At 43.6% G+C, this 14,561-nt stretch overlaps 1 protein-coding gene across 7 annotated transcripts in view; it reads left to right on the forward strand.

Moving 5' to 3' along the window:
• ERG (ETS transcription factor ERG) overlaps positions 1-14,561 on the forward strand; it is a 265,893-nt gene that overhangs the window by 147,572 nt on the left and 103,760 nt on the right. The window contains exon 1 of one of the 7 annotated variants that reach the window (XM_015063171.3): positions 7,610-7,799. The exons of 5 other annotated variants lie outside the window; for them this stretch is intronic. In XM_015063171.3, the coding sequence (XP_014918657.2) occupies positions 7,782-7,799 (18 nt within the window). In that variant the 5' untranslated portion in view covers positions 7,610-7,781. One more of the 7 variants, XM_053220552.1, reaches the window with a different exon arrangement.

Raw genomic sequence — 14,561 nt, forward strand, 5'->3', positions numbered from 1 at the left:
GGGGGAGAAGAATGAAAGAAAAAAAAAACTATAGGTATTTTAAAGCACAAGTGAGGACGAGAAGAGAAAAGTTGCAAGTCACATTTCTTGCAAATATTCCCAAGGCACTGTGTTTTGCTTTAAGCGTTTAGCATTTAGATGGCCTAGAAGTCAGTGTAATCACATAATAGGATTGTTTTCAGGAAAACTTCCTTATTCAGGTTTAAAGGTAACTTTATTTCATATGTATTTTTACATATTTTAACATTGTGTATCGTTTTTATAAGTGATGCTCTATAAACATAGCCCCAAAACTATAATTAAAAAAAATAAATAAATGATGGCATCAGAAGGTATCTCCCACATGTTATGATATAATCCATACCCTTCCCGCAGTCCGTTTGTGGAAGGGGTCTTCGAATATCACGAGTTTAGGCAAGGTGCGGATGTGAAGGCAGTGTTGTCTCCGCTGAAAGCAAACACACCCAACGCTGACCTGTTAATGTGATGGAACATGCATGAGGAAGATATTGAACCATTTGGAATTACTGAGCAGTAGGATGTTTTTCTGGTTTGGGATCACTGAGAGTGGGGTAGAACAATTCTGTGATTTCCATGGTCAGATCTCACCCAGAAAAAACGGTGGCTTTAGTCTGAGGTGCGTATCTGTATAATTTATCTTTGCTCCTTATCCAAGCAGATTTCCTTATGTTACACTAATGACCGGTGTAAACTTCTCTGAAAAGCTTTCTCCATTATGAAAAGGTGGATTTTAACGTTAATGGATAAAAAGGAGACGACTATGTAGGATCATGATGTCAATGCAAAAAACGTAAAGTGAAGAATTAGTCACACCCTTAGGGCCCTTTCAAGGGACATTTAGCACCCTCTAGTGACAACAGTTCAGCCGGTTCCAAGGAAAAGTCCCTGCAAGGCCTCAGGTCCATCGCTGGCAAATAAACAAAGCAGTGAAGGTCTTTGGCCAATAGGTGGCTGCTTCCTAAAATTCTCGCTGCAGGATTGTTTTTGTGCCCATAAATACAGGATGCAACAAGCGATCACCAGGCAAACCCCAGCCTGCCTTCTGCCTGTCATCGACAACATATTTAGAATTGTCACTTCCATTTGTCCCCAGATACTGTAGTTTTCCCCAAAACGATGTGCTGAGGTTTGTACTGAGATCAAATGAAAACCGTGAATTAGCCTGGGTCACAGTTTCAGTGCAACTCAGTGCATTTAAACGGAGTAAACACATCTTTTGGAAGGCTGGCCTGCCTCCCTCTGAACTGCACACTGTACCCTCAAGAGGGAAAGGGCCTCCTTCCGGCTTTGCAGAGAAAGGATACCATGAAGAGGGTGTTTACCTGCATTGTGCAGGGCACGGTGCAGAAAGAGTACGAGGCCGACTGGGTCCAGCGCAGAGGATGCGGCGTGGCAAATGCTCACTCTTTCACACACGTGCCTCCACGAGCCGGCCTGCAACTTGGTGACTTCTGTAGGTTGCCTGAATCCACTCTCGCAAATGTAAATGCGCTCTTTATGGCAAACACTTTGTTCCTTGGCTTCGTTTCTGATTCCGTTTGTGATATAAATAGATTAGCAAATACATACACACATATTAAGTGCTGTAGAAAGAAAGGCCTTCTGAATCTGACTCAAAACATTCTGTAAAAGAACGGGGAGCAATTGTCTAATGCAGGCTTCTCTGTAAATTTCCATTAGCTGGGTGACATTATAGTGCAATTTACTATCTTTCTTTACAAAGTAGTATGGGGGCGCCTGGGTGGCATAGTCGGTGAAGCGTCCAACCCTTGATCTCTGCTCAGGTCATGATCTCACAGTTTGTGGGTTCGAGCCCCACATCGGGCTTTGCGTTGATGGCACAGAGCCTGCTTGAGTTTCTGTCTTTTCTTCTCTCTGCCCCTCACCCACTTGTGCTCTCTCTCTCCAAATAAATTAAAAAAAAAACTTAAAAGAGTGCATATTTTCTTGACAAAATAATGTATGTGGACGGTCAAGACAAAAATAGATGCTGATATATAGTATCTTATAAATGAGACTGACACACTTAAAAAAATTGACAGTCTAACTAGGTCAAAATCTAAGTTAATTTAAACAGCTCAAGATAACTTCTCAGGATGGTCAGGGGTGACTGCTGAGGAAGTAATTGGGACATGATTCTCCAGATCTCAGTAGGGGACAGAGGAACAGGACAACACCTGGCGGGATGGCCATGTGATTTTGTGTCGCCTCCAATTGTGTGGCATAGGTGCTAGACCCATGCCCTGTGGGCAGACCAGGCCTTATGGTGACCATTGCTATCTGCAGGCTGTAACATCTAGGCTTATATATGCCAGTTGTATGGATAAAAGACCTCGAAACTCATAGAATGGTTCACAAATTATATGTGGAAACACGATCATTGAAACAGGAAATTTCCTTTAAATTACTGTGTCAAAATAAATGTTCCTAGGAATTTCTTTTCTCTTTAGCCCCGAGTGTTACATTGACATATTTAGGGTCCCTAATACTGATTTTAATACTCCTGAGTTTTTAGAGGCGTACGGAATTGGCTAAGAGCAAAGTTGCTAAAAAAACATGAGAATACATGTGACGCTTATGAAATTGCGTTCATTGAAATCGTCGCTCCATTGGAGCCTATAGAGCTGAACTGACACGTGCTTCAAAATTAAGGAAATTGCAACTCGGTGTTGAGAAGTTGAGGATTTAGTATGTGATAACAGTTTCCTCGGTTTAGATGAGTTCAAATCAACCAAGATGTTGAAGAATAATATTAACCACATAGAGAAGGTGTTGAAACAATAGTTATTTGAATTGTAATTGGATTATTTCTTAATGTGTGGCTGGAGGGCATCACACGCGCGCGCGCGCGCACACACACACACACACACACACACACACACACAGTCTTACTCAATGGAGTGAAACTGTGCTCACGCAGTAAGCTTTGAATAGAAAAACGGTCCTCAACCTGTGTGTCATGAGCGACCTTGGCGGCTAAGAGTGCCTTACACTGCGCGTGTTCTCAAGCAAATCCTCCAGTGGACGGAAAAGTTCCACCGAGTGATGTAGTTTTCCACTGTGGGGGCAGCACCAGATGCTTGATCCTTATCTGTAATCTCAGGCATGTCCTTGGCAAAAATCCCTGGGACATCCTTCTTGCAGGCTGTTCATGAATAATCCAAACAGTATACATTTTAAGATTCATGTGTCATTTTAGGGACAATATAGAGCACTGGGTCCTATTGTTTTACCCTTAAAAAGTTTGCATCTCATGGGCTGGTTCCAAGCTCCACAGTTTTACGTGGGCGGAATTGAAGTCGACAAACACAGACTTCCTGAATGTTGGGACACCCAGTGGCAGGACAGAGCCTTGTCATGCTTTATTTTCTAGTGCCGACCAGAGCTCCTGGCGTGGAAAAGCCCCTTTATTAATATTGACTAGATGGGTGGATGTTGGATAGCTGACCGTGACAAGACACATGAGTATCTCCTGGGTTTCCTTACTAGTTACAAACAGGGGTCCTCTTTTCTTGCTGTAGACATTTAACAAAGAACATGCGTTTTGGTATGCACCCATGGGGCTTGACAAGTATAGATATTGTGTGCTGCGTGTTACACAGGCATTTATAAAAAAAACATGGAGGGGCGCCTGGGTGGCGCAGTCAGTTAAGCGTCCGACTTCAGCCAGGTCACGATCTCGCGGTCTGGGAGTTCGAGCCCCGCGTCGGGCTCTGGGCTGATGGCTCAGAGCCTGGAGCCTGCTTCCAGTTCTGTGTCTCCCTCTCTCTCTGCCCCTCCCCCGTTCATGCTCTGTCTCTCTCTGTCCCAAAAATAAATAAACGTTGAAAAAAAAATTTAAAAAAAAAAAACCTGGAACCTTACGTGTCACTTCTATAACTTTTATATTCAAATTTAATTTCTATTTACTGTAAATGTTCAGAAATCTAGATGAACCGAAGGAGACGGAGGAAAAACAAATAAGAAAAGGAAGACCATCCACCATTAGTACCATAGTACCTAGAGCCTCCTGGTAGTTCCCTCTTGCCTTTTTTCCTTTTAACAAAATGGCTGTCTGGCATAACTGTCTCTTGGACCCTGATTTTTAACTTCCCAGGCATAGTATCATAACAGTTTTCCATATCACTGGGCATTCCTCTGTTACATCATTTCCCTGCAGTGTTTTAAGTGCTGATGACCATTCCAGTGTGTGGATGTTTAATACCACGATTAATCAGTCATTCATGAGCGAGCCTTCTGTTGGGTCTTCAATTAAAATTGTGGTTCATTATCTCTTTGCTGCGCCCATACATCGTTTTTAGAACCCTACTGCCCTCATCCAAAGTGTTTCAACTCCTGACCTTCCTCTGTCCATCTCAGATAGAGAAGTTAATAACAGAATACGGATGAGAATTTGTTGCCTCTTTAGAAAATGGGAAGACGTGGTTTTAAGACAAATAAATGACAATGCCCCTTTTTACTGTTACAGTAAACGTAGGGTCAGTTTTGTATGATTTCCTTTTTTCATTTGGAACAAGATAGGAACAGGCTTACAAAGGGTTGTGGTAGCCTCATGGGGAATGGGTCCACGATGGGTAAGTAAAAATGGAAATGTAGAATTTACTCATGGGCTCAGATGTCCACAGACACTGGGGGGCCATACTGGTCCATTGTGGTGTTTACTGTGTTCCAAGGAGAGTGGAGAAGGACCTTGTCCTGGAGGGATCGTGGCAAGATGGCCCCCCCGAGCTATGTCTCTCTCTGCTAGATTGCCCTGACGTGGGTCAGCCTGGTTACCTGAAGGGTGGCTTTCCCCAAGGAGGGGTGCTGTCTGGTTAGAAGCTGCCTAGTCCTTAAGATGCTGAATAATCTGGTGCTGAGGCCAAATGTAGGTGTAGGCTTGGGGTGGGGGTAAAGGGGAGGATTAAGTGATAGCATTATCTTTGGATGATTCCCCCAGGGACTAACATTTGGGACATGGTTTCTGCACCAGTATATTCTTTTTTTTTTTTTTTTAAATTTTTAAAGTTATTTATTTATTTATTTTGAGAGAGAGGAGCATGAGCAGGGGAGAGGCAGAGAACAGGAGAGAGAGAGAGAGACAGAGAGACAGAGAGAGAGAGAGAGGAATTCCAAGTGAGCTCCGCACTGTCAGCACAGAGCCTGATGCAAGGCTTGAACCCACAAACCACGAGATCCTGACCCGAGCTGAAATCAGGAGTTGGGCAGCTTAAACGACTAAGCCACGCAGGCTCCCCCCTGAACTACTATATTCTCATTAATAGATATGTCAAACGCTATCAATAGCCAATCAAAGTTAAAAAGCAACTTTGCCTTAAACATTCAGAGAGTACCAGGCTTGGATGCTATTATGCCATTGTAGGTATCACGAATTATTGTCTTTGAAGATGCTCAGCATGAGTCTAACATCTTGTTGTTAGAAATGAGGAATATTTGCCTTAAAAAACTTTGTGACAGGAATTACAACTCACTACCTGAACACTGGCTTTTTACTAGATCACCTCCATATTTGTGCGCATCTTCAATATTCAACACAGTGAAATTTGTGGATAGAATCTTCAGGAAATAGGTCAAATAGTAACATCTGGTTTTCTGTCTGTAAGTATCCAAGCAAACAAATTCATCTCTAATAAAACAGCATTTTTATTAATTAAAGAATAAAGGAGATCTGTGCCTCTTCACACGTAGGCATTATACATAAATTTTAGAGAGAGAAAGCAAAGGAAAAGAAAATTACCAGCATTTGGAGTAAGTGGGCGAAAGATATTAGGAGTCCTTTGCATTAACTTGTTTCTGCATGTTGGAAATTTTTCCCTGCATAAAGAATTAAAAGATTCCCCTGCTTGATCTGAACTAAGCAGTAACCAAGGAGTTAAGAGCAGAGGCTTGATGAAGAATTAGGTGTCCTAGGTCTTTGGGGACGACACGGAGAGGGCTGGGTTAGAAACCAGGAGACCAGAGTGAGGTAGGACCAGTCAGCAGGTTCCCCCAAGGCTCTTTTGTTAGCAAAGTGTCCATCCTGCTTAAGGCTGCTCTTTGGGAAACCCGTGATGGAACACTGCTCACTGGGGTACCGTGGGTAACATTTACAGTCGATGCTTCTCAGGAGGGCAAAAGCAGGGAACCCTGGCGGAGCAGAGAACATTTTTCTCAGCACTCCCGAATCCTTGTGGATGCGACCCAGATAAAACAACTCAGTGCTTTGAAACTTTCGGGGAAACAAAATTTTAATCGGCCTGCCATCTCCTTCATTGTTCAGAGATGAAAAGAGGGGAAATCAACACCCCCTCAAAGTGTAGACGGTGAGAACGTGTGGGTTCTGACTTTTATCCAGAACAGGATTTCTTTAATTTTCTCTTTTTCCTTTGTTTCTTTGTTTGTTTGTTTCTCCCTACCCCCCCCCCCGCCCCTCCTCCTTCTATCCTAATGCAAAGGGGTTAAGTCAGGAGACAACAAAAGATATAGAAACCCAGGCTAGTTTCTAGAGCTCTGCCATAGGCAGGCCTGAAGTCTGAGTGAAATCAATACACCGACCGTCCACTTCTAGAACCAAGAGTTGCGGAATGACTCAGGATTTTGTCTCTTGGGTTCTGAGGGTCCCCGTGTGTAGACCACACTTCTTTACTGGTCCAACTTTCGTGTAGCTGGATTCAAAGCAAAATGTTGTTCCTTCCAGGGAACAAGTAGTTTCCTGAAAATGAGTAATTAAAGGCCCGAAACCCTCTAAGGAATGTTCAAGCTTACATTAGCTGTACTTCCTTTGAGTGGAAAACAGACGTGTGGCCCTGAACTTACAGCCTGGATTTTAAAACCCTTAATGAGGTCTTCACCTGATACCTCCGCAGAGTCAAGATCTCTCTGAGGGTCTGTGGCCCACAGCGCTGACTTTCGTCACAGTGGGACCGGCTTGCTCGCATCAGAAACCATTTGCCGTAATTTCTGTTATTTGGCCTTTAAATAAATACTTAAAGATCAGGATTTGACGGGCTTAGTTTCCCTTTCTTTGCCTTGCTTTACCTTCCTAGTTCTAGAGCCTTTGTGTGTTTTCGACTGGTTTATTGTGGAGCAAATAAAAAAAATTACATGTGCTTGGAAAGAGAAAATGAAACTTCTGGGAATACTCACTTGAGATGTTGAATCAAGGCAGGCCGTTACAAATCAGCAAGCAAATACGTTCACGTGAAATAAGTTCTACCTGCAACGTTTCCATTTGGGAGAACGGAACGGGGAGTGTGTGGGGATGAGTGGCTCGAGTCCCGTGTGGCAGGCGTGTGGCAGGTCCAGGGAGGTGGGGGCCCAGAAGGCCTGGCACCCGGCTGTCGGGGGCCCTCCACACCCCGTCCCGAAGTGCTCACGGCACATGTGAAGCCATACGGGGTGCCACCACGTCTGCATCCTGCCTCTGCGTGGCATGTCGTGTGGTGGCACAAGTCACACCTGCCGTGGGGGTCTCTGTCCCGGGCAATGGATGCCTTTTTTTTTTTAATTAAAAAAAAAAAAAGAAATCTCCTGGCTGCATATCATCAAGAAAAACAACATTGTTTTCAGGGTCCCTTATCTCTCCACTCCCAAATATCCTGTTTCTTCGGGCTGGGCAGCCAGGACCAATAGAAACCTCTTCCTGCCATTGGCTGACTTCATTTCCCAGACTTAGCACGATCTCATCCGCTCTAAACAACCTCATCAAAACTACTTTCTGGTCAGAGAGAAGCAATAATTATTATTAACATTTATTAACGATCAATAAACTTGATTGCATTATGGCCAGCACTATTAAGGTAAGGAGAGGGTTCCTTTTCGTTTGACAAAACCTTGTGCTTGTTACTTTTTCTTTGGTTTCCTTTATCAAGGCAGATAAGTCCGGATTGGGCAACACCCCCACTGCCACAATAGAGGACAACAAGATTTCCTCTGCACTGCCTAGTAAATTTCCTTTTTCCTACTCCAACCATCCGCAAGGCTTAAAAACTTCAAACTCAGAAAAAAATTGGGGTTTCTAAATTCACTGTTGAGGGCTGTGGATGACTTTTGCAAAGGCTTCTCGGAGCGCGTCTGAATTCTCATATTCTTTAACTATCCCTAGCGGGGTGTGGATGTGTTATCTGCTGGAAGGTGATGGACTCAGAGAGGTTGGAGGGAAGGGTCGGAGAAAAACAGATGGGCTTGTAAATGGTGGACTTCTGGATGCTCTCGAATGACTCCTTGAGCATCAGGGTTGCTAGCCGGCCCCAGTGGCAACGAACAGATGCTGGGCGAGTGGCGGTTGGTCATGGGACACGTTGACTTGCTCTTGGACCCTTCGTGCTGAGAACGGAGTGTTCTCATAACTCAAATGGTGGTAATTCGGTTTGTTCGGTTACATGTTGATCTTTAATAAAAGTGCTACTCCTCTCCGCGCTGCGAGTAAACGTTCTTGCCCGTCAGGGTTGGTTTGCGGGAATGGGAGAGCAGCGGCCTATTGGTTGATTCTCTCGCTCTGGGGTATGCGGTCTGCTGTGTTTTTCGTGCAAATGTCTCTAGTTGATAGAAATTAATGGGGAGGTGGATCCTTTCAGATGCAGTCTAAACGCGGCCTAATTCCTGGAAACGAAGCCAGTTTAATGGCGAGTGCAGGGCAGCGGCATGGGGTGTATAAAGTGGTGGACTGTTGGAATATTTTCCAGGTCACTCTGCCTGGGTGACATTTGTAGGAATGAGAAAAATCAGCAGCAGACACATACTGAAGGGAAGAAAAAGAAAGCTCTGTTAGTTGTGTGTCTTTAGTTTTGCTGCCTATAGGTGAGAAGCGTTTGGTGGTGTTTTCATCAAGGGTTTTGGTTCATTTCAAAGCTCCCGAATATGGAAGTCTGCCCAGAATTGAGCCAAGGCGTTTTCAAAAATCTTCCTTGGTTTGGTGTCCGAAATGTTGGCATTAGAGGTTATGAGTAATACCCACCCTATGAACTGTGCCTCAGAAGTTTTGTTCCGTGTTCACTTCTCAAAGGATGTTTTCTTTTTCAAGGAATGTTCGATAATATATATTAAAACATCATGTATCAATGACTAACCTTGCAGAGGTTTTTCCTTCTCTGGCTTCAAGGTTCTGAGGCTGCTGAAACTATCATAGAAAAGAATTTTAAAATTGGAGGTTTGATGTGACCCTTTCAACTATGTGAGCAGAAATTGTTCGATTGTATGATGCAAAATGCTGCCCTTTTTATTCTTATTTTCTCTCTTAATTATGTCCATATTTAATAACAATTAAATCAAATATTCTTTGTAAATTTTGAAGAGCTTGGGTGCAATTGTGCGGCTTCCAAAAAAATCAGTGTATTGAAGGACATCGAAACGACAGACCGCCCTTTAGACTGTGGGTTATGTTTCGCAAAACATACACATGGGTTAATAGTGTTTAAAGTATACATGTCTGAAGATACGAAGGTATTTTGAAACTTGGATGTTTTGTGACTTCTAGAATACATTTTGGGTCGTAGTTTTCACTTGTCTAAGATACTCTGCTTGCCTCAACATTCGATGACACTGCGTTGTCTGTATATCGTATATTATCGCAGGTGAGCTTTAAAATGACTTCACGTGGATTCTTTTTAATCCTCAGTTCAAATAAAATAGCCCCTCTTTATAGGTAACTTCCTTCAAGACATGTTCTGTTGGCCTTCCTGGGTAAAGTAATGCGATGATTTTACAGACTTGTTTATAGAGTGGAAAAAAGGCGGCCTGAGTCTGTTGACGGCAGTTTTAATTATGTGAGTGCAGAGCTCAAATTAGCATAAGGAAAATTATGGCTGTCCGTTGGAATTAGGAAACAGCCTGTCATACAGGCAATTTCTGGTCTCAAACGCACTCTGTTTTTTGTTGGTGGTGGTGTTTCAATAAATAAATCAATTAGTCGATTAAGCATCAGATGCACTGAATTTAGTACACCCCGTCGGAGTGAGCTTTTTTTTTTTTTTTTTGGCGTTAATATTTACGAGACCTTGTGAGGCACTATGCAAAAGCTAAATGTTTTTCTCCTGTCTTTGTGATTCTCGCCATCATTTTCCCTTGGTGTTTGCAACTGGGAACAAAAAGTATGCATTGGAAGAAGCAAAGGAATTTGTGGAGCTTACCTGAGAGTGCCTGTTTGTCTCTAAGTGTCTGTGAATTTTAAGATCAGGTTATAAGAGTTCTCACGGAAACATGTAAGCATCAAGGATGATGTCCCCATGGGTAATTCAGTGTCAGTGGTCCCAGATGGGGGACCACAAAAAACTTTTTGCTTTTTGCACCATAAGACAGTACTGAGGGGTAACCCGTTTCCCCTGTTCCCCACGGAGCAGCACTGTGTTACTTACAGACTCCAAGGAGCTGGTTGTTAAGCCTTGGACCTTGCCTGTGCTTTCGTTAGGACTTTTAATCCAATCTCCCAAAGACTTCCCGGGTCCTTACATGATGCGCTGGGTCATTCGGGAAGTCTAATGAAGCCCGCAGTCCCCTCTTGGGGATAAATGCTTCTAAATGCCTAGAATGTGGTGCTTAGAATGACAACAGAAGCTAATTCTATCCAAGGACAATTCAACTCTTGGACTCCTGGGGAGGCCCATGAGCCCCGTGTTACAATCCCTGATCCTAGGGTTTCAAGATCCTTAGAGATTACAGTGGGAATGTGGGGATTTTCCATTATCACGGAGCTCTGACACTGAAGGACAAGGAGAGAGCAGGGCCGATGGAAAAGCATCTTAGAAACAGACAGGATGTGGAAAGTTACAAGGCTTGATGAGGGAGCACACATCACTGTTTCAATTAGTTGTTTAAAGAAGTTACTTTGATTCAGCAGAGTTTGGAAGGTTTGATGATGATTGAAACATGGTGTTAATTTAAAAACATCCTGCTTCTCTTATACGTTTCATGCTTTGACATAGCAGGCACTCTGAATATTTGCCATCATGTGTGAAGGAAGAGTTAGTAAAAAGCTCAGGGTTATGTGAAGAAAGTTCATCTCCCAGGATTTTGGTGCGTGTGATTAATGAGTTGAATGGCTCTAGGCATGTGATTTTTCATTGGCCCGTTGGCTTATGCAGAATGAGAATCGCTTCATCCCTTATTACTTGGATGGCGGGGGAGGGGGTTCAGGCCGTGGAAGGAAAATGTTGCCGTCCTGCTGTGTAAATGTCATGTCCGGGGAGCAGGGGCCCTGATGGTCTGTCCTTGCCTAAAAGTGGAAGTACAGGCCATTATCTTAAAGTGACTTGCTGTTTGCATTTGTGAGCAGCTCTCTCATACAGGCTGCTCCCACCCCCGGATGGAGCACAGGTCTCCTTAGCAATCTGAGTGTGTGCACGGGTGCCTAGCAATCTGAGTGTGTGCACACACCTGTGCCCGCTCAGCGCCCTGACTCGGTAACAAGGGAAAGGAGAACAGGGAATGACGACGTTGCGTACGTAGGACCACAGTGCTCTCAGGGAATGTTCTGGAAGCCAGAATCATCTCTTAATTATCTATGCTTTCTTTCAAATGATTATTTCACCATTATTATTATTATTATTATTACTTTGCAAAATAGACCTTTCTTTAAAAAAAAACAACCACCTGCAAATACACCCATACTTAGGCTTGTTTAGGTCTCTTGAAAAAGCGTACATAATAACAAAATTAATAAAACCACCATTGCTGATGCCTTCAGGAGAATATTACTTCTGTGTTTAGAATTTAGGATAAGATTCCCTCCGTAGAAGTGTCGACCCAAAGCAGAAAAGTCCACCTTGGCATCCCAGCAGGTACATTGATTTCGTGGCTGATGCAGAAGAGAATGACCATACAGGAGCTGTGGGAAAGCCAGGACTGTGAGAGTTTCTCCGTGGTCTGAGATCTTCCGGCAAGCGGGTCTCACAGAGACAGTCTCCACGTCCTTCTAGTGTTTGACAGCAGTCTCGGCTTTGGCAGGATCTTTTCTTCAGGGCTAGGGAGCACCTCGAATGGCACAGGACCCACCTCCTCCATTTGTCCCAACAGGATGAAGGACGTTCTCTGCCCTGGGCTTCTGTCACATGGCCCCTGAGATTTCATTTCTTGTATCAGGTGGCTATAGCCTCGCCTGCATTTGGAGCCTGACTAGTCACGTGACCCTGAGCAAGGGCCTTAAGCTGTCAGACCTCAGTTTCCTCACCTGTAAAATGGGATTATAATGGCTATCCTGTCTTGTGCTGGTATGAATTGAAGTCTCTAGAGCCTCTAGGATGTGCTCCATAAAAGGCAGATGCCGTCAATCGATCCAAACGGATTTAACCTTTCCTAACAAGTTGCATGGTCTTTCTGGCCCTGCTTTCAATTCTCTCTCGATTTCTCACTGTCCTGCTTTAGTTTTGAAGCCCAGAGCCACACCGTCCCTGTTCCAATGCTTTCAGAGAGAACAGGGTCACTTCTACATGTCAGTACCGTGGTCTCCTACGGAGGGCAGGTGACACCTGGGTCTGGGAGGCAGCAAGCCAGGAGATGGCAGGAGGGGGAGAGGCTTGGCGGGGGTTGGGGTGCAGGAGGGCAGGAACCAAACACGCAGGCAGGTAGAGCATACAGCGGGTCACTCAAGGTGTGGCTGGTCAGGGGGTTGGTTTAGGTCGGTTCTGAGGGTGGAGGCTGTTTGCTGCTTTGCTGAAGGACGGCAGAGGCCTGGAGCACATCTTGCCCCTGATTAGGGCAAGGAGAGGAATATTGCAAAGCCTCCACTCTTCTGTTCTCTCATTAATTTTGAAAAATTCCCCTTCTTGTTTTGCACAAAGTGCAGTAATAAAACATTCTCACTGTAGAGAAAATGAAAAACAAATCATTACAAAGTCAATATAAGTTGCTCCTGATCCCAAGCAGCCAGAGAAAATGACTAACATTTGGTGGCTGTCCTAATCCTGTGTTCTTCTCTGTCCTGTTCCCTACCTGAGTCTCCATCTAGGTTTTCTCGGCTAACGTTAGTTTAGATTAATTTCCCCCGATCGCTAAACATTTTCAATAAGCAGAATTTTTAGGCTTAATCAGATCTCATCTAAAATAAGTATTACAATTGATACAGCCAATATCCTGTTATAGAAAATAATATTGCTTTCAGTTTTTCACTAGTTGGCAATATATTCTCGACCTAATTTTGTTTTTTAACTCACATTACTGGTATTCGTGTTTACAAAAGGAACTGTTGGGCCAGTGGGCATACGTATTTTTCAAGTCTCTGCCGAATTAAAGTATTTGCCAATTGGGGCGCCTGGGTGGCTCAGTCAGTTGGGCGTCCGACTTCGGCTCAGGTCATGATCTCGCGGTCCGTGAGTTCGAGCCCCGCGTTGGGCTCTGTGCTGACAGCTCAGAGCCTGGAACCTGCTTCGGATTCTGTGTCTCCCTCTCTCTCTGCCCTTTCCCTACTCGCACCGTCTCTCTCTCTCTTTCAAAAATAAATAAACGTTAAAAAATTTTTTTTTAAATAAATAAAATCAAATGTTTGCCAGTTAAAAAACTTGCCATTTTACTCCTCAGAAGGATCGTACCGTTTCCCACCTCTAGACATAGATGAGGCCACTGTCATGCACTCAGTACAACTCTGCCTATTTTAGTCTTCGATTCTTTGCCATTCTGACAGTTAACACTGGAATCTCATTGTTATTTGTGTGTCCTTAGTTATAATACCCATTCTTTTTTTTTTTTTTTTTTTTTTGCCATGAACCTGTTTCAACTGGTGGCCACTATGACCTCTGGATCTTTCTTATTCATGCCTTCATCCTGTTTGATCCAACTTACTTCCCACACATTCCCCTTATTGAACTTGGCCGAGGCATGTTTTCTAAAGTTGAAGATCATTCCTCATTCTGTCCTTTCCCTTACGCTTCATCGTCTCCTGTCAGCACATTCTCCCCACTCTGTGCTGGCGAGTGTGACTGTTCTGTGAATACGTCATGTGTGCAGCCACTTGAGCCTCAGAACTCCTTCTAGGTGACCATCTGTCCATCTCTTTGGCGTCCTTGACAGCGACTGGCAAAATGTCGGGGGTCCATAAATAGTAATATTTTTTTTAATGAAAATCCTTTGAGGTCACAAAGAGAAAGTTAAGAAGGCAGAGTAATTAATCATTATTGTAGATTTTAGATAGAAGTCGTAGGTCTTTAGTGCTATTTCTCTAGTTAAAGAAAAGTCGGGTAACTGGAAGTAAATTGCCGTTTAAGAGAGCAGAGGGAAACGTTTTTGAAGAGCTAGCTCTTGTATCTTGAGTTCATAATCCGAATTAACATCATCCTTGTAACTGTATAAAGGCCAGGCTCTGTGCTGGGCGGTCACATTATCTCGTGAGATACTCATTCTACTTGCTTTTTGTCCACACAAGGGCAAAGGATTTGAGAGGCCAAGAAACTCGCTCAAGTAACACAAATTCATTTGTCTCCCCTCAATTTATCATCATGTGCTCTCTTTCTCCTTCTGTTTGCCCTATCCTCCGATATTAAATGACTATTCGGAGAAACAATGGATCAGATGACCTACTGATACATTAAATAATGGAATAATGAAAATTATTAAACATAACTGCCTAATTTTGT

The sequence above is a fragment of the Acinonyx jubatus genome, chromosome C2 (assembly GCF_027475565.1).
Source record: "Acinonyx jubatus isolate Ajub_Pintada_27869175 chromosome C2, VMU_Ajub_asm_v1.0, whole genome shotgun sequence".
In the NCBI taxonomy this organism is placed as follows: domain Eukaryota; kingdom Metazoa; phylum Chordata; class Mammalia; order Carnivora; family Felidae; genus Acinonyx; species Acinonyx jubatus.